Source organism: Ctenocephalides felis, unplaced genomic scaffold (genome assembly GCF_003426905.1).
Source record: "Ctenocephalides felis isolate EL2017-DRISC unplaced genomic scaffold, ASM342690v1 CF-g0.4_SCAFFOLD_01886, whole genome shotgun sequence".
Lineage (NCBI taxonomy): Eukaryota > Metazoa > Arthropoda > Insecta > Siphonaptera > Pulicidae > Ctenocephalides > Ctenocephalides felis.
This window is the reverse complement of record NW_020538040.1, coordinates 105,750,114-105,770,647: the sequence shown is the minus strand read 5'-3', so window position 1 is coordinate 105,770,647 and position 20,534 is coordinate 105,750,114. Positions and strand designations below refer to the sequence as shown.

The 20,534-nt window shown below is 30.3% G+C and overlaps 1 protein-coding gene across 1 annotated transcript in view; it reads right to left on the bottom strand.

The window, feature by feature from the left end:
• Positions 1-1,761: 1,761 nt before the first annotated feature.
• Positions 1,762-20,534, bottom strand: part of LOC113377056 (cytochrome P450 4C1-like) — a 43,651-nt gene continuing 24,878 nt past the window's right edge. Inside the window, exons 4-11 of the mRNA XM_026617234.1 lie at positions 12,362-12,547; positions 7,700-7,769; positions 3,144-3,301; positions 2,937-3,076; positions 2,790-2,858; positions 2,560-2,728; positions 2,311-2,490; positions 1,762-2,198 (exon numbers count right to left, since the gene is read on the bottom strand). Of these exons, the coding sequence (XP_026473019.1) occupies positions 2,005-2,198; positions 2,311-2,490; positions 2,560-2,728; positions 2,790-2,858; positions 2,937-3,076; positions 3,144-3,301; positions 7,700-7,769; positions 12,362-12,547 (1,166 nt within the window). The 3' untranslated portion in view covers positions 1,762-2,004. The remainder of the gene's footprint in view (positions 2,199-2,310; positions 2,491-2,559; positions 2,729-2,789; positions 2,859-2,936; positions 3,077-3,143; positions 3,302-7,699; positions 7,770-12,361; positions 12,548-20,534) is intronic.

The following is a 20,534-nucleotide window of genomic DNA, read 5'->3' as shown; positions in this document are numbered from 1 at the left end:
TTTATTAGGTAATAATTGTCCATCGCTCAGTTTGTAACAAACCTGGCTTTTCTCTATAAATTTTTCCCATATTTTTGAAATTATGGTAAACTCCGTATTTGATATAGATTTTTATTCTAAAAAATATCTTTCACAAATACATTACAAAGTTACCTTTGTGGATCAATTTTTCTGGCAAAAACTTTTAAACCCTTCTGTGAGTCAAATTGGCTCATACCGTGGAAATAGATATACAACATTCGAAAATGCGAAATGCGAGAAAACGGAAAGAATATGTAAACACATTTCATTACATAACTAAAAACTAATGTATATTTGTGAAAAGTAATCAAAAAAACTTTTACTGGGTCAAATTGGCTCGAACCGTTAATCTAGTGTTAACGAACAAATAGAGCCATTACAAGTTACAGAAATCATTTGAACGATTTCAAATAAACTTAGGCTCGATGACTATTACAACTTTGCCGTTTGCATTGCACGACGAAACGAACATATGATTGCAGCAAACGGTAAGAAGATATATTTGTCAAATATTGAAAAAAAAAGATTTATCAAGGGCGCCATAAAAAATTTCGATTTGTATTGGAAAACTACAGTGTGATTATAGATAAAATCAAAATTGACTACACAATTCTCAGCCGAAAACTAAGCTTGCGCGGTCCAGATATAGAGCCTGCTTTTTAAAAAAAAGTTTGATCCCATTGATCTTAATATGAAAATAACTTTTAACTGTAGTAATTATTGCTTATTATTTATTAAGTTTTTCAACATACCATTATATTACTTAACTTAATATTAATTCTGATATACTTTTCAAATATTTTCTGCATCAACGCGAGGGTTCCGTAAACGATGAACGGCGGATATAACAGAGGAAATATCATCATCACAATAAGGGAAACCGTAAACAAGATTTTGAGCCAAGTGGGACATGGGACACGAAGGCACCACACTACTCCTAGTTGCTCCCAAAATGGTTCCAAGTAAAGCACCGCTTTGCCGAAGATATTCGCCTGTTTGCGCTACAAAATCATTAAGTGGTTTTCATCATATTTAAAACGGTTTAAAATGGGTTTCGATTTTTAAAAATGTAAGTATAAATTTTAGAAACAATTCTTGTTTACAATGTTAAGAAATTGAAAGAAGTTACAAGGAAAAATAATGTATAATGAAAAAATGTTTCTATATTTTATTAATTATATAAAAATATTTACAAATTTAACAATAACAATCAACAAATAACGTTAAAGTTTAACAAATTATAGGAATTAATATTTATATACACAATGTTTATCATATAATAAAATAGTTACTGTTAATGACATATTAATTAATATTATTTATAATTAATTTACATTTTACATTAAAATAAATATAAACTTATTTTATATGAGAATAAAGTTATATAAATATATTATCAGTATATACAATTAATAATTAAATAATTCCATAAACTACTGAAGATAAGTTCATTAGAACAACTCTTTATAATCGTATCAATTACAAAATCCAGAATAAATTATTATTTTAAGGAACTTTCTATAGCTTTACAGCGTACATATTAAATGAGTTTTAAATAAAAACTATTATATTTTACTTACTTATAAATAAATAGAATATCTGATATGAATTAATTGCTAATTGTGGCATAAAATTATTAATAGCAATTGTTTGTGAAGCTATTACCAGAAACGATTATTAGTTTACCAATGAAAATAATAAGAAAAAATATTCGTCGAAGGACTATAATGCAAGGGCCCAATCAATACAAAATTTGCCATAAATCATTAAAAGAATTCGACTTGGCTTACCCTATAGATTTCCCTGTTGCGACCCATGATATATGGTTTCATAGTTTTGTACATTTTGTACAACCCACCGGAAATTTACTTTATCCCTAATTACATCACATTTTAGTTTTATTAAAGAGAACTGAAAATTTGGAATTTACATTGCTATTTTTTGACATGCCTTATTAGATGTCATACGCTCATTTATTTTGAATCATCTATTCATTTCATTCCTTTTTGTGTGATTGGCGGATCTATGCCTAAATCGGATTTTAATCGGATATTTCGGACGCAGGACCAGGTCGGCATTGAATATGACTTCATTCGGCTTTGTGATGGCTTCTAACTTATATTTTCTTAAGACCGTTGATATCACAGACTTGTCTTCATACAAGGCGAATCTCTGACCTGAAATTAAATTCAGAGAAATAATGTTATTAAATAGAACGCTATTGACGGTAAATGTAATTTAATTGTTTTAATAGGACGTTGATAAATTGGGTTTGGATCATTTTCATACCTATGCAGTTGCGCGGACCTGCGCTGAAAGGGATATAAGCAAAGGGATGCCTTTTCGCGCACTCCTCGGGTAGGAACCTGTCGGGATCGTAACGTTCCGGGTCTGGAAACAAATCCGGGTCACGATGTAAGTCAAATATATGAATATGAACTATTTGACCGGCTGGTATAATACGGTCCTCTGCAATTCAAATGCCAATAGTATAGGTTTTGCATTAACAAGTCAAGTTAGGTTTTTGGTAATACTTACTGAGGACAAGTGGCTCTGTAAGAGCTCTCGATATGAGTGGAACGCTCGGGTAAAGTCTCAGCGATTCTTTGATGCACCTTTCAAGAAAACGCATTTCGTTCAAATCTGGTATCGTGGGAACTCTGTCCGAATTTCCAAAAATTTGACATTGCTCTTGATAAGCTTTATCCTGAGAAAAAACAAATACATAGTAAAATTGTATTGTTCATTCACATGTCATTTTGTTTTACCTGATATTCGGGATTATTAGCAAGGCAGAATAGTGCAAATATTATAGCCATGGATACTGTGTCGTGTCCCTAAAATAATTTGATAATTTATTATTACTTATCGAGCCTCGTCCATTTAATAGTATTTTTGCATAAACATTTTTATACCTCAAACATGAATGTGTCAACTTCTTCGCGAATGCCTAATTCATCAATATCTGCCCCTTCGTGTTCTGCCAAAAGGAGAAGATCCAGCATTGCCAATCGTCTTTTGTGAGCGGGAACAACCGGCAATTGCGGAGTTTGTCCTGTAGAAGAATGATAATGAATTTCTGATGATTGTTGACGCAATCGCGGATTAAAATCGCTAAATACCTATAAAATCCATTTTCCTCTTCCGTATTACGTCCCCGGTAAATGAATGCAGTGTAGAGACTACGCGCCTTTGTTCCATGCCGCTGGGGCTCAATGCGAACAGGCACATGGGTCTCAGCCAAGGCCTCACGAGACGATGCACCAGCAGCTCACCCATTCTTTTAATAAACGACAAATTTTTTGTAAGACTATTTTATGTTTTCGATTTGCTAAATTATTAACTCTAATCAGTTGTGACTTCAATGTCATTTGTTCCATGGAAGTTAATACAACACTCGAATGAATTAGTGTCGATGTATAATTATAAAATGGCCAAAGTACCAGATTTATAAGGTGAATATACAATAAACTAGTGGTGTATGGCATCGTGCCTTGAAACAAATTGCTGGAATTTCCCGTACCTTAATGAAATATTCGAGGAATAATAAATGTTTTCAAATAGATTGTTATAAATAATGTAACCTTCATTATTCTTATTTTATAAAAAGTAAATAAACAAAAGTTAATCAAGCGGTGTTAGAATGAAGAACATTGTCTAATATTTCTGAGAATTATATAAATTGAATTGTTAAGTTAAAATTATTTATTTGAAGTAAATAAGTGATGCTTAGACCTTTTAAAGCAATTGAAATATAATACATTCTCTTTTTCCAAAAGCGATCGTTTCGTCAACACAAGCAGAAAGTTTTTTTAAATCATAAAAACTGACATTTTCAGCACTTTTTGTCTCCAAATATCCATATCTCCGAAGCCGCTGGACTTCAAAAATTAATTAGCACGCCATAGGAATCGAATGTTTTTTGAACCATTCAAATCGGATAATCAGTACGCCCGAAATCATCGACGCAAAATTGTCTCCAGACATATACACACACATCCATTTTATTCTGAGGTATACCAAAATGATCAGAAACTACTGAAACGTGAAGATATGGAAAAATTTTCATTTTCGATTTTTTGCCCATTACGCACAAAATGGCATATATGAACAAACTGACACAGTGATCTTATTTAAAAATAGGCTAGTATTATTGATGTTTCCGTGACTGTATAATATGAAGAAAGCTATAATCATAATAGTCAGATGTTGAGCGTCATTGTCATTTTTGTCGCAGTAATAAGTTAAAACGTGGTGGTTTTCCCAAGTTTTCTGTTGACCAATTTATTGTTATTTGAAATTATATTTATTAGAATTAAAGAACTTACCGGTACCCAGCTATTTCGATTGATTTTATTGCGCTTATCAAGTGTTTGTAACTTAGATTATTTATTCATTTTTGTGCACTTTCGGACAAAGTAACGTACTTAGTGCAATAAAAATAATGACATAGTATTATTTCGCAAGCACTACAAGGGTAGTTCATTCGAGTACAAGTGAAAAGAAAATTAAAACCTGTTATCCGAACTATATGCAAAAAATGGTTTTTGTGATTTGTTAGAATTTTATTATACTTTCTATTGAATTAAAAGAGTATGTTGCTGGGAGCCAATGAACCTAAGATGGGCAAGACCGATTGGGACTAATAATAATATTAAAAAACAAAACACCATGTCATTTTATCCGTATTTCCCGTAATTATTATGAACTTAATTCTTGCCATGACGTCGTTATAATAAAAATACCAGAGTACATCACAAATATTAATTTTCAATAAATAGATAATGAAATGATGAATAATTCGTATATCGATAAAAGAACAAAATTTTCATTTTTCGAATACTGATGAAATTATTTTCTACATTTTCACATTTTCGAAATCTTCTGTCGATTAAGTTTTTTCTTCATATCAAACATATTATTATACTAATAAATATAATATTATACTATTTGGACAGTGACAGGGCTCTCGACATATGAATATGATAAATTTTTCCATTTCCAGCGCTGCGACAAATTAATCAAAGCATTTCTAATCTTATAAAAACTTTTTTCGTGGGACTGTCCAGTAGCTAATTTGATTCCTCAGCGAGAGTTTAAATATTCAAAAATTTCATTTTGCTATTTTAGAAACTATTTGCTGTCGAACAACTGAATCTTTTCTTTTAGCACTGGCGCGAGCGTTTGGGTGTGGTGGCAACAACTGGTCAATTAAGAAACATTTCAAATTTCAATAGACTTCGACATTACATTAGCGATAACATGAACGCCTGTAAACCACTTGACGCCGGTGACCTGCGATCATTCGCTATTTCTGATCGACATACTGCATCATCGATACCATCTACAACTGGAATTGGCTTCAGTTGGTTAAATTGAAAATAAGTATAGAATTCAGATGTGCAATAAGGAACGTATATACTTTATAATGGACTTTTGAAAACGAGGTAGTTATTTTTTAAGTAGTCTAGTAAAAAAATTTTTTGGTTTGGATACAAGCGTGTTGAGCTACAAAAAGGTATTTTTGGTAATGAATTGTTTTATTTCAAAAAAGTAGATTTTTTTCATTTTTTTCAGTACATATCATGAAATTTATTGAAAAAAAAGTTTTTTATAATAGCGTGCACACACAAACACATACGCGCGCATATATAAACGCATATATAAAAGACCCGTATGGGCGAAAAAAAGGATACTAGGATACTAGATATCAAAATAAGATTCTTTGTCGAAGAAACATATCTCTAAAATAAATTGAATGATGTCCCAAAGATTGGGCCAAATTTAAAAAACCCTGTTTGGCTTATTTAGAGCGCCCAATAGTGTCCAAATGTATGACCGACCCCCCACTAACTTTGGAAGGCCTATCACCTCCGCCTAGAGGTCCCCCATACAAACTATAAACTAATATAATGCCAAGCATAGGGCTTGGCATTAGGAGTTTTCAGTTTCAGTTACAGGAATTAATTAATTTATTTTCGTAATCTTTGTTATTGTTTTAAATGTGCTCAAAAAATATTAAGCAAAGTTTCTTATTTAAATTTTATATAAATTAAATATTTTCGAATATATTGACATTATTTAATATTGTCAATGTGTTTTTTGAAAGGACACATTTAGATGCAGATTGTTTTCTGATTAAATATTTGCGAATGTATTGCCATTGTTAATGCATTGTTTTCTTTTAATTAATCAAATATGTATTTTGTAATTTGTGTAATTATATAATATTGTTTTATGAACGAATTCCGATGGGTTTCAATAATATAATGTTGTTGCAATAAAACAAACTTATAATAGTGTACAATAACAACTCACAATCAATATAATTAAAATCGTAATTATAAATAGAGCCCGCAAAAAGTGCACTTTTGTTCATATCAGTTCCATATTGTAAACAATTTGATATAAAGATATATATATTAAATTCATTGGTCAGACAAATATTGTATAATTCATTCCTTTTATTCTTATTGTATAATTAAACTTTAAATTCTGTAAACAATATATGATATAAAGTTTATTTTCGTTTTTTGCAGACTCTATTTATAATTACGACTTTAATTATCCTCATCTATATTTATATTACTTTTCTTTTGCTATAATGTATTGTTTTATCGTTTTATCGGTTTCGCAGATAAAAAGGAATAAACTAAAAAAAGTTATATTTGGCGGTCAAAAATGATTAAGACATATGCACATCAAATTATTGGAGATTTTGTTAATAAGTACAATTTTTATTTATATTTCTATGGGTTTCGTACCAAGATTCATTATTAGACACCGATTGTTTGACAGTTGAGGACTGCAACGCGGCGCTTACGCGCTTCGATATTACAAAACAAATTATTGTACATTTTTTTTAATTACGGTACGGGATGTGCCAGCAATTTACCTTAAGGCACGATGTTTTGCATGCATGTTTTTGTTATTATATTTCAAATATACTCTAAGAAAGGTCGACAAAAACTATCTGGAGAGTTTTGACATGTAGTGCTGGAGACGAATAGAGAAGATAAAGTGTACAAATAAGGTAACAAATGAAGAAGTCAAGACAAGTCGGCGAAAAAAGAACTGTACTGTGCACAATCATTAAAAGAAAAGGAAACTGGAACGGATCCATTCTGCAAAAAGAGTGCCTTTTACATGACGACGTGGGAGGTAAAATAGTAATATATGGGAGACGGAAGAAAAAGAATACAGATGATTGATGAATTACGCGAGAAGAGAAAATACAGGGAACTGAAAGCCGAGGCGCAAGATCAGGAAATATGAAAGCAGAAAAGGAAAATGCACAAAAGTCTTATTGTGTTACTATATTTTACTATGAAAATGGTAGAGAAGGAAGGGAAAGGATATCATTGATATGTGGTGGCTCTCACACCATGGACCTGCCTTCGGGCAGAATACCATTTATTATCTTATATATTCCTTGTAGATACGCCGTTGGGTGTATTCACTAATTTCTAATCAATATTATTTTTTAATGTATTTTGTTAGCAGTCAGCGTATTGTTTTTGTATAAACAGATCGCATTATAAAGTTAAACTCGGCAGGTGTTTTTAAATTGTTTTGGTACCAAAAAATGTATGTTGTACTCTGGAATAAATTTATAGTAATAAAAGGAAAGTGTGTCTAAATAATATTGAGGTTATCTTTCATGCCTTTTGGTACCAACCTATAAATTGCGTTCTTGTACTGCCAAGAGACATCGTTTGCTATCTCCAGCTTCGTGCCCATTGCAGTTTCTGTAAAGAACATATTAATTTATTACAAACATCAATATACGTTTATTTATTGAGTAATGAGGCCAATTAGCGATACTTATTTAATGAAAAAAGCGATAGCAAATGAATCTCTTTAGATTTTATTTATCGTCAAGAGCAGTTAGATGCACATATTTAACCTTTATAATTAATTTTATTCCGATAATGTTGGTGTTGAAGAACCATGAATGGTTCAACTAATTAGTGTACATCAATGTCTGAATGAATATTTTGGTCTTGCGTAAAATAGCACGAAACATCAGAATACATATATTAAAACTACAGAATTATACATTAATACACATGTATATCTGTGAATCTGTAGTGTGCCTTGGCGGGGCTTCGTATAAAAATTTAGTTTTGAGTCCTTAGAAAGGGCAAAGATTTTTTACAAAAAAATTTTATAAAATTAAATGCAATATTTATCTATCATAATTATGCGTCACTTACTACAACTTTTTGATCAATTCAAATTAAATACACACATTTCTTGCCTGTTTCTGCAAACTGGTATACTAAATCATTCATTGCTGATTTTAAACTTTAGTTTTTCTCAAGTTTCTGCCTCTACGGAAAATTTGTGAAGTTTTTCTTGATTTTTGCTTACTCACTTTGGTGCCACTCCAATGGGGTGTAATGGGGGAATACGGCAGATACAGCAATAGCCTTTTCAATGCTTTTTTTTTCATACATTTATTACATATTTTCCGTCGTTATAACTAACAATAAGTCGGTGTATACAAAGCAGAGGTATTCGGCCTGGATACTTCTTCATGCCGATCTATGTCGATGAAGTTTTCTAATACAATAATTAAAATTTTTGTCTCGGATGATGATTACTCAATGTTATATAAATGAAAGGAGTGCATTACTTTTGAATATTATACAAGTTCACATAGTAAACAGAAATGTTCTTTTATTATTAATCTTCTATCGTGAGCTGTGCACCATTCGTACATACAAATAGACAGATAGATAGATAGATTATTAAGACGACAATATTTAAAATCGTTTCTATATCATAATTTTATATTTTTATATTTAATTAATTTTATATTTAATTTTTATATCATAATTTTACTGTTAATAGTAATACAGAGCCAATATCAAGCAAACAAAAATTCGAAAGATTCTCTCTAATATTTAAAAAGCTTATTTAGAGTGAATCTTATAACAACTCAATTTGAATCTAATCAGCAATTCGAAAATGAATTATTTATAAATAATATGGATACAACATATCATATACTTTTTGTATATAGGATTTTAGTCAAATTGAATTTACCAGCACTCTGTTCGCCATATCGTCGAAACTCCTGGAACTTGATCTATTAAATATGAATGAGTTCTAGGAATTGGTAATATAAAATCAAACTATTTTTTAATATCATTTTGAAATAGTTCAAATTGGCTTAGTTCCATGTTGTTGTGATAAGATAGATTACAAAAATGTTTAGAAGTTCGTGATCCACCGAGATGCTGCCGAACTGTATTAAAATTTACACTTTGCTTATATTTTGAACGACCAGATATATTTAGATAATGGCTATATCAGACCGATTAAAAGATGATAAGTAGTTTAATTGTTGTATATTTAAATGAAATAATACGATATTAAGATTTATAGATGTTATGTTACTTAATTGAAGTTTGAATTAATACTGTTACTTAGTTGAATTTTGAATTAATACTCCTTTGAGTGTTGATTTAAGACTGATTATAAAAATTTTATAATTTTATATAATTTTTCTGATTAGTTCGTTTTTGTGGGCTCAAGCGACATCCCATTGCGTTTTTGACCAATCAGGTATTAACTGGTGATTCCATGGTACGTAGAATTAAACCGGGTACAGGTGATCCGAGTTTCTTAGAAATATAGGTTAATTGCAGGATGATATATTTAGGAACAGAATGCATGACAATAATATGGATTATTTTAATTTGAAATAGTATAATAATGGATGAGGGTTTATTATTGCTATTCTTAGGCGTTAACACATGTTTATGGTTCGTTAATGGTTAAAACACAAGCCTAAGGATAGCAATAATAGGCGTTAACACATGTTCTATAATATACATATTTCTACCACGAGCGTAACTCTGCCAAGTTAATAATATCAAATCTACATTTTTTTTAATTTCCCACATGACAAAATTGAAGAAAAGAGTAATTTAATAAATAAGCTCACTGAAAGAAGGCATATAGAGTGTAATAGTGTGCACAAATTTGAGTAAGACTTCTCAATTTAAACGTTCCAGGCTTAACAATTCGGGTAAATGTTTTTATTTTTAAGTTGGTTTATTGACATATGTGTCAAATTTTACGTCTATTGGTTCATTTCACTATTTCATTGGTGTAGTAGCTACGCTTTAAGTGCTCGAAAGTTGTTTCTTCGATTTTGATAATTATCAAATTAATGTCTGAAATTATATAACAAAGAAGTTGCATTAAGTGTTGCGCCCGAAATGAAATATCAGCAGTGCAAATATTCAGAATGTATTGCAGAAGGTATTTGGTGAAAAGTTAAAGTCAAAACCAAATGTTTTTGCTTGGCACAAATTATTTAAAGAAGGTCGACAGCGCGTTGAAGACGAACCCTATCAAAACATGTACTCATAAGCTGCACGTCAACAAAACCAAAGACTTGGCGCTGCAAATTCGTCGAACGACTACTAGAAAGCTTTGATATTGTTGAAATTTCAAATGGGTCAGTCAGAACCATTTTGAAAGTCGTTTTTGCACTACAATAATGCACCATCGCACATTGCACTCGTTCTTTTCACCAAAAAAATAACCAATATCGTTCCGCAACCACCGTATTCACCTGATTTTGAATTGTGTGACTCGAAAGATCGTTGAGTGGACATCGTTTTGAGTTGATTGAAGACATAAAAGCCGAATCGAAGAAGGAACTAATGGCTATTAAGGAAGACTAGTATAAAAGTATCATGAAACTTGGAAAGAGCGTTGGCATAGTTGCATTGCATCCAAGAAGCATTAGTTTGATGGGTATGAATTAGATTTGGAAGAAGAGATAAAGATTTCAAAAGCTTTAAATGAAGTCTTATTCATATTTGTACATATCAGTAGTATATATAATTTTAATTGTTTGTGACAGATAGATAATTATGATGAATAAATATTTATATTCTCACTATTTCATTAACTTGTCTTACAATGGTAATTTTTATTTCTTCTTTAATATATATATATATATATATATATATATATATATGTATATATATATATATATATATATGCATGCAGAAAATGCGGGCGCACGCCTTAGGGGGCGCTAAAACAAGATTCGGAAACGAAATTTATAATATATTATTCGTATTTTTTATAGATTATTATTTTATAATAGATTATAATAAACAATCTAACTTAACTTTGGATACGTAGAAACAGAAAGCATATTCAGTTTGCAATGTGATATCTGTAGAAACAATTAATTACTCATGCAAATTAGTAAATCATTGTTCTGCTTATTATTTAATAAACTTATTAAATTTTCCTTCGATCAAAGTTAATGTGGAATAGAAAAAGAAATTATCTAGTTTTCAATACCGTAAGCGCAAACGAAAGTTTAAATTATTGGGCATTTGACGAAAAATTGCGAGGTGATTTAGTTTGAACGGAACTTGTTAAACAAAATATATACAAATTATAATAGAGAAAAATGGAAAATGGGAAGTCAGTGCTTAGAAAATGACTATAAGACCGAGAAACTTAATTGTAACTTTTGTATTTGTTGAAAATGTTTCGCATCTGATTAACTTTGAACTTTGAAGACATGCGTGGTTTATGGAAATGGAGCAAATATGATAAATGGTAGCAAAATTTAATTAGAAACGAAACTTGTGAGCTTTTTTCCATACTAAATTTAATTATTAACTAAGCAGAAATAATACAGATACAAATATAATTGTGTTTTGTTTTCGATATAGTTCAGGAAATATGTAATTTCTTTGCATCTTTTAAAATACGTCAAAAATTTAACTTTAAAACAACAATCTGATATTCTGAATCAGATGGGAAAGTAAACATGAATACAATTTGGCTTCACGATATCAATAAGTTACTGATGCAATTTTGGATATTGTAAATAATGAAAACGAAATTAAAATAAAATTTAAAAAATCTAACATGAAAAATTAATGTAATGTTTAAAAATGAAAATGAGTTTAATGAAATAAGTAAAATGTTTCAAAATCCAAATATTAATATTACATATAAAAAATATGTAATATGAAAATATGAAAATATAAAATATTTTATTATGGTCAACCCGCGCAAATCGCTTCGATTTTCTAAATAAAATTAAAATCAATGTATTTTATACGCTTTTAGATTATTTCTAATTTTTAGTGTGAATTTACGTAAATATTCATATAATTTTAATGATAAATGTTAAAACAGTTAAAGTTATTTGGGGGGGGGGGTCTAGAACAAATCTTGCACGCGGGCGCTGAGGACCCCAGGACCGGCCCTGTATATATATATATATATATATATATATATATATATATATATAATGTGAATGTGTGCCTACAATGTATAGATCGCTTACCACATATTGAATGCAAAGCGAAATCGGTAACGTAAGGGCAGATGTCCGTTTCTTGTCTGTCGCACTCGTCGGCCAGACGCTCGGCGAGCGCGTTGCCTTGTTCCCCGAAGACGGCGCAGAATTCCTGCAGGACGGTCGAATGGAAGGCGGGCGTCAGGATTTTGCGTCGGGACTGCCATTTGCTACCTGGAACAAACGTCACCATTCGTTTTAATTCATTAAATCAAATCTGCAATGATAGCATCGGGCAGTTTTATGAATATAAATGAAAGTGCTGTCCAAAATTATATATTTTATTATTTTTAATAAAGAACTTATACTATCTTGCCATATATATATATATATATATATATATATATATATAATTCTCTTTACCACCAAAGCGACTTAAGAATAAAAGCTGTAATGAATTATTACGTCAAATTACATAAAATAAAAACAACTACTGAGTTGTTTTTTTCGACATGCCAATGTAGTATACAATGTCCCTTTTCGGCCGACTATTGTAAATTCATCAAATTTATTGAATGTCCTTTACTGCACAGTTGTAAATAAAAGAGATAATAATAAAAAAAATACATAAAATATATAAATGCTCTATTTGCAGAAGGTGCTAAACAGGATAGCTATCCTTTACACGCCGTCATATTAAATTAACTGTGATAGTGGCCGAATGTACTTGTTGTATAGCTTGCTATGTAAAATAAAACAAAACACACACACATACATACACACACACATATATATATATATATATATATATATATATATTATATATTATTCAGTGGCTAATTAAAATATCTGATACTCAATATATGACTATATTATTAAACTTAACACATTTCATATCAATTTTAGCAATACAACAAATACCAAATGCAAGGAATTCAAATATTACAATATGTACAAGAAATGTTTATTGAAGAATCAACACGTAGTAGCAAACAGGTGTTTCAACCAAACTATCAATATTTAAAAATAGAAATGAGTGAAATTCGTTGACACGAAATATTCACTTGTATATCCTTTTGATTTTTAGTAAACAAATATGCGCATTCTTAATTAAAAATGATCTATATTATCAATATTTAAAAAAAGAAATGAGTGAAATTCTTTGACACGAAATATTCACTTGTATATCCTTTTGATTTTTAGTAAACAAATATACGCATTCTTAATTAAAAATTGTCTATTTCTACTATTCTATATAACAACCAAAAACCACAACGACTTAGATTGTTTATGAGCATTCATTTGCTTTGTTTAATATATATATATATATATATATATATATATATTTATATATTATACATTATATATATATAAACAAGCGATTGCGGTGGATGCTGATAAAACTAATCATTTATTTGTTTTGATATGTCCAAAAATCAAACTTAAATCATCGCTAAGAACTTTATTAGGAGCCAAGGTCTATAATAAGCTTTCTGATGGATGGAACAATTTTAAAAATATTGTTAAAAATTATTTACTAAATAATCCGTATTATTTTATAAATGATTTATTAGAATAATTATGTATTGTAAATGACATAAATTGTAACTATTGAATTTTAATAAAGTTCTATTCTATTCTATGCTTTTCTATTCTATACAAATGCTCCCCGAACCAACTCCACGTCCACGTCGTGGGGAGCGGGCAACGAATTGCTGGCAACAGTTAATTCGGCTAAGTGAGTTGGCTGTTGTCATAAAGCAGCGACACCCGTATTGGCAGCAGCTACAGAACAAATTATGCCCAAAATACATCAAAATCAAACGGTCTAGATCGCTGTGACGTGGAAAAGAAAATTATCTACAAGAAAAGGGATCAAATGATATCTTTTTTACCACATAATGTTCCGCAATTGAGACCTCCTAATTTTCTTGTATTGAAAATAGCAATAAACTTGTGATGGATTTGCTTTTTAGATCAGCAACGTTGGCACAGAGCTCAGAAGAGGTAAACTGGATATAAAATACAGAAAAATTGACAACTATGAAGTAGACCTTATCGGACTGATTGTAAGTGGGAAAGGGTACAACGAAATCGCGGCATACGGTTTCATACTGTTTCATTTAAGAGGAGTGGAGTAGCAATTATAGTCAGGAACAAAACAAAAAGAAGTCTGCTGAATATGAACTTAGGAAGTGATCGACTGATGAATTTGAAACCGGAGATGATAAATATCTTGCTTTTATAGACTAGCAAAGCCTTCCATAGAGGCCTCGAACATGCTTATGGGACATTGAGGACTATTGGTATCGATTGTAAAAATCTAAGAATAAGTAAAAACTACGGGACACAAGGTGAGGCTGACCTAAGACAATATCAACTGCGTTAGAAATCGGAAGAAGAGTACGTCAACCGATCTATTCAATGTGTATTTGGAGTAGGTGGTCGAAAAAACGCTCAAAGGGAAATGAAAGTCTGGGAAAATAGAAATCAACTAGAAAAAACTAGAAAAAACAGGAATAGAGTGGATTAGACCCATGTCGGCCTGCATAACGTCATCGAAACACTGATGGAAAGATTGAAGGGATGAGAGCAAAGAAGAGTGCCGATTTGGGAAGAGTTACCCGAGAAAAAAATACAGGAAACCGCCGGCCAGAAACCGATGCGTTGGAATCGATGTTTGCGAACTAAAAACTGATCAATAAAGATCGGGAAGAGAGGTAAGCTATATTTATGTAGGAATATATATATATATATATATATATATATATATATATATATATTGTTATTGAACAATAAAAGTAAAAAAATTAGCAATAACATCGAAAGCTATAATATACATATATTCACATATACATATATACACAGGCGTGTATATAATTGAAGATGCACGTATGCATGCGAGTGTGAATATATTTCATAGGCTGAGCAAAATACGCAAGTGAATACGTGCGTACAACTATATGAATGTTCATAATAAGTAATTTAAAAACGGCTTTGTGTTCTGGTTCGGTCGTCCTTGCCTGAACAAATCAGGCGCAATACCAAACAACAAACGGCAAACAGACACGGTATCTAAAAATAGAATCATAAATGTTCGATGTAATATGACTTCATTCAAAAAATTCGTGTAGATCGCATCTTCGCGAATAATGGGCGTCTAATTGATGCTCGGCCTCTTGCCTACTCTCACGGACTACTCGGAGGCCCCTCTGTCTCGCAAACAACAAACAACAAATAAACAGCACACACTGGCCGAATGTGTTGTTTTCATGGAAAATATTATATATTAATTTTATTTTCATTTGTTGAATAATGACGTTATTAGCGTGCAGATCGCGGTTTGATTTCAATTATGCGAAAGGTTATTGGATATGTTGCATTAATCGGGAAGTATTTTCTCTCTTCTCCAAAAACTTTTGAATGTAGTAACAACCAAAGGCAGATTTAACACTATATACATACATACACCGTAAACAATACTATAAGGCAGTCGACGAGTATGATATAATTTATGTGATTTTTCTATGCAATTAATAAAATAGTGGTGTATGGCATCGTGCCTTAAGGCATATTGCTGGAACTTCCCGTACCGCAATGAAATGTTCGAGAAATATTAAATGTTTTGAAACAGATTATTATAAATTCTGTAATATTGTCTAATATTTATAAGAATTATATAAACTAAATTACAAAATTAAAATTATTCACTTAAAGTATATAAGTGAGCTTTAGAACTTTAACCAGAAATAAAATTGAAATCTGAATTATTTTCAGATAGATTCAAAAAAAAAATTGAAATAAAACTTTTTTTTCAAAAGCAATTATTTCGTCAACACAAGCAGAAAGTTTTTTGAATCATTGAAGCCGGATGCTTAATTCTCTCAGAAACTGCCATTTTTGGTACATTTATCTCTGTATCTTCTAAATGGCTGGACCTGCCTTTGTCAAAAACTAATCAGCACATCTCCCTTTCAATAAGAATCGAATGTTTTTTTGAACTATTCAAATCGGTTGATCCGTGCGCCCGAAAACGTGAACGAAAAAATGCGGACACACAAAACACACACACACATCCATTTTTTCTGAGGTATGCCAAAATGTTCAGAAACCTTCAAACTGTAGAGAGAAATGCAAAAAGTTTCATTTTCGATTTTCGGCCCATTACTATTACTACCTTACGGGAAGTTAATAAATTAATCAATAGATTGATTGAAAAATAATTCTAAATTATATTTCGTGCTCTCAACTTTATACTTTAACCGGAAAAGTATTATATATGGTAGAACAGGGCACAAAGGTTCAATTTGACTTTGATATGACAACAAGTAACACATACCAAACGAACAACATATCTGACAATGTTGAGTGAACCTCCCAGATAATTCATCATTGTAAAAATGCGTTTTTTTGTTGTTTTTCAAAAATTGGTTACCTGGTCCTTTTTAACCCATAGGCAGGGTAAATTGGGAGGCGCCAGGACGAAAGAGGTACAATGTCTTATTTGTGATTTAAGAAGAATTTTACTAAATAATAGTTACATTATTCAATCAATACAAAATATAAATTTGCATTTTTACAGAGATAATATTTTATATAACCTAAATCTGGTATTTTGTCAGAAATAATTATGTACAGTTTCGAATTAACTATTTATTTAACTTATTTTTTGTAAAATTGCTTTTTTATTAACATAATTTATTTGTTTATTTATAATTTTTCATTGTTTACATCTTTACCAGGATAAAGGCTCACATGGTCTTTACCCCACACACATGTAAGTTTCATAGAGGTTACATTAAAAAAACTGTTGAAACTAATTTAAAAATAACAATACATCTTATAAACATTTAGATAACGTAAACTTAAAAAATATGTTAAGGTCTGTAAATTAAATCACAGAATCAAAAAACTAATAACGGAAGAAAATACTTTTGTTACGGATTTTCAAACATTGTAGTTTATCTCCTGATAGCGGCGTAGCAAGGATCAAGATGATGGCTAGTTATACATCTTTTTCCTTCTACTTTCAAATATTGTTGTTAAAAAGTTCTTAACATAACTTGTTTTTAAGATATCGGTGGTGGCCCTTTTTACCCGAGACCTTTAAACCCGATCTATCCTATTTTAAAAGCAGATTTAACAATATTTGATTTTGAAAAAGTTCAATTGATTTTATTTAACAAGTTTTAATTGGTAGAGAATATGAAATATAATAAGTAGCACTTTCGCCATTTTTTATTTACACAAAATGTAAGTTAAAATGTCTTCCTTAATCCAATGAAAGAAATTAATCGATGTGTATGGAGATCGTTTGAAATGATATTGAAGAAACACATAAAATCGATGATATGTTGAATTCACCAAAAGCAACTTTTCATTATTACTTGGTGATTACTATTTATTGCTTAAACATATTTTTAAATCCCGGTACTCTAAAATCAAAATAAGATATGTACAATGTTGTCCTTTACTAACACTTTGAACATCTACTGTTTTATTCATTAAGATATCTATTTAAAGCACAAAGGCAATACAACCTTATGACAAATGTCTGTCTGCAAATAAATATATCAAAAATTTAAGATTTATGTGAATGCCATTATCTTTTTTGAAACCTTGAATTGTCATAATAACTTAAATCCGCAAAGTTGCCAAAGCTTATATTGGAAACAATCCAAAGAAATAACAAACCTGATAAAAATCATTTCGAGCGAAAGTAAACAGTTTTAAATTAGAACGTTTTATGAAAAATTCAATGTTTTTATCGGTATATTCTACATTGCTATTAATTCATATATTGCTATACAATTTTAAAAATGATGGCAATTGAATCAAATTGTCCTTTTACATAATTTATGGTAAACTAAAATTTAACAAATATAGGCGATGAAGCTAATATTATTATTGATGCAATACAAATTATCTGAACATGTTGTAAATTGCTTCAAAATGTTTTAAAATATCTGAAAAAGTTACAAATTGTCTGAAGATGTTCTAGGTTATCTGAAATTTTTGTAGCTTGTCTGAAAATGTTGAAAAACAAATTGTCCTTTTACGTAGGTAATTCACGGTAACAGAAACAATCGGTGAGAAAACTAATATTATATATGATATAAGAAAATGTACTCAAATACATTTCTTTCTTTTCGATAGCAGTGAATTAAAACACTAGCATTACTAACACAACTAAAATACTAATTCGTAATTTTCCGTAATTTCATCGCGTTTCTGCTTGTTAAACTATTTACATTACAAGTAATAGGAGTCCAAGAGAACGTGACCGATCGCATCCAACTAAGATAACGAAGTAATCTTATTCATAACACAGACCCATTAATTCACCAATATTGCGAATTTTAATCAGAACACAGACATCATCGTAATTAAAGAGTAATCGGGATAATTTAATTAATTCAATTACATGTGTAATGACCACTTTATTTTATATTTGTTTATCTATGGTAACGGCCGATTTTTTTTTATTATTGCTATAATTCAACATCAAATTAACTTATCGATGTTACATTTGTTTGTGACTATTATATTAGGTGAAGTAAAATGAAATCCATTATTTTCGCATAAAATTGAAGGCTTTAATTATTATAGTTAAAATGATCCGATTTAAGTCAATTATTGGCCGTTTTGTTTGATAATTTGTTGCCATTTTGAAGGCAATAATATTATGCCTCTCTCATAACATCCTCGTCCTTATTGGCAAATAATCGATTGAAACAGTCGATTTTTACAAACCTCTCTTGAAACGCATTTTTCACCAGTTAAACTGTTCGCAGGAACAGGTGGTCGATAATTTTGACAATTGGCCTTCTAATGCGGGTGTGTCTTTGACATCGAAATTACCCGAATGAATCGACGAAACCAAAATTGCACGTAATTGGTTTTTAATGTATCAGAAATATAAACACTTTTCACTCTTTCAGCCGCATAGCTTGCATTTTTGCCTTTTGCAAACAAAACGTGTAGAACATAGCGTATTTTCTCTTTGCTAGCCAATTTTTGACTCGCGCTCAAACAAAACTAAATCAATTAATTACAAAATTGTCAAGAATCTTTTTTTAGTACCAAATTTCATCTTTCTAATATTGCCTAGTAGATCACAATCGAATTTATACAACGCGAGATACAAATAATTAAAGCCAACTACTGCAAAAATAATTGAATTTTTTATTTTGTTTGAACAGCGATCAGAACTTAAGGGTTCTATATGCTGTTGTGATAAATTACTCAAAAACTACGACTGGTTTTTTATAGATGGCAACCCAAACAGTACGGGAAATTTTTACTTGGAAATATATTGATATTTATATTTTCAAATGAAAACCGATCAGTCTACTTGAAACGAGTATCGAATTCGGGATTGTTCCATCTGGTTCAGACTTCGTCGCTCTAGCCACTTACTTACCTACGAGCTAGCTCTATCTAAATTTTACATTGAAACTAAATATTAAATATTATTTTTATTAAAATTTTGTAATAAATTACCAGAAATTATATAGAAAAATATATGATTAATTAGGGACGATTGAAACTGTTAATGTATGTATTGCCATGTACTAAATAAAAAACATTATTTCTCAATATAGTATATTGAAATTTACGTTTACTAATTTCATTTATTTCTCAAAGCGTAATTGGCCTTAATTGTACCGAAGGGCACATAATCTGGGAAATGTAACAACCATTAACAAGTATGTTTTTGCCCTAAAGTACAGGCAGTTATGCTATTTGTAATATTGGAATAGACAACAATATGTTGGGAGAAATATTAATGAAGATATGGATAAATTTTTTATGTTCAAAGTTTCAATACGAAAGCATCGTCCATATCCTTTGTAATATTTTTCTCAACATATTTTTTCAACTTTGAAGATTTTTTTCTTTCGTTCTATAGTGGAATAACAGATAAAAATACATTGTATAGATAATTTTATCGTAATCGCATAAATTTAAGGTTTATTGCGTACAAAGACAAAAAATTGCAGTTTGTAATATTTTGTAAGATTATTTAACTTCCCGTAGAAAGAAAAAAATTCGAAAATGAAAATTTTTATATAAATTTACTTTTCAAGACCATCAAAATTTAAAAAAAAATAGGAAGTTTGATCAATTTGCCTTGAGGCGCGATGCCATACACCACAAGCTTTATTTTAGGACTATCCTTTTTACATGAGATATTGAATCAAATATTTATAAAGCACAA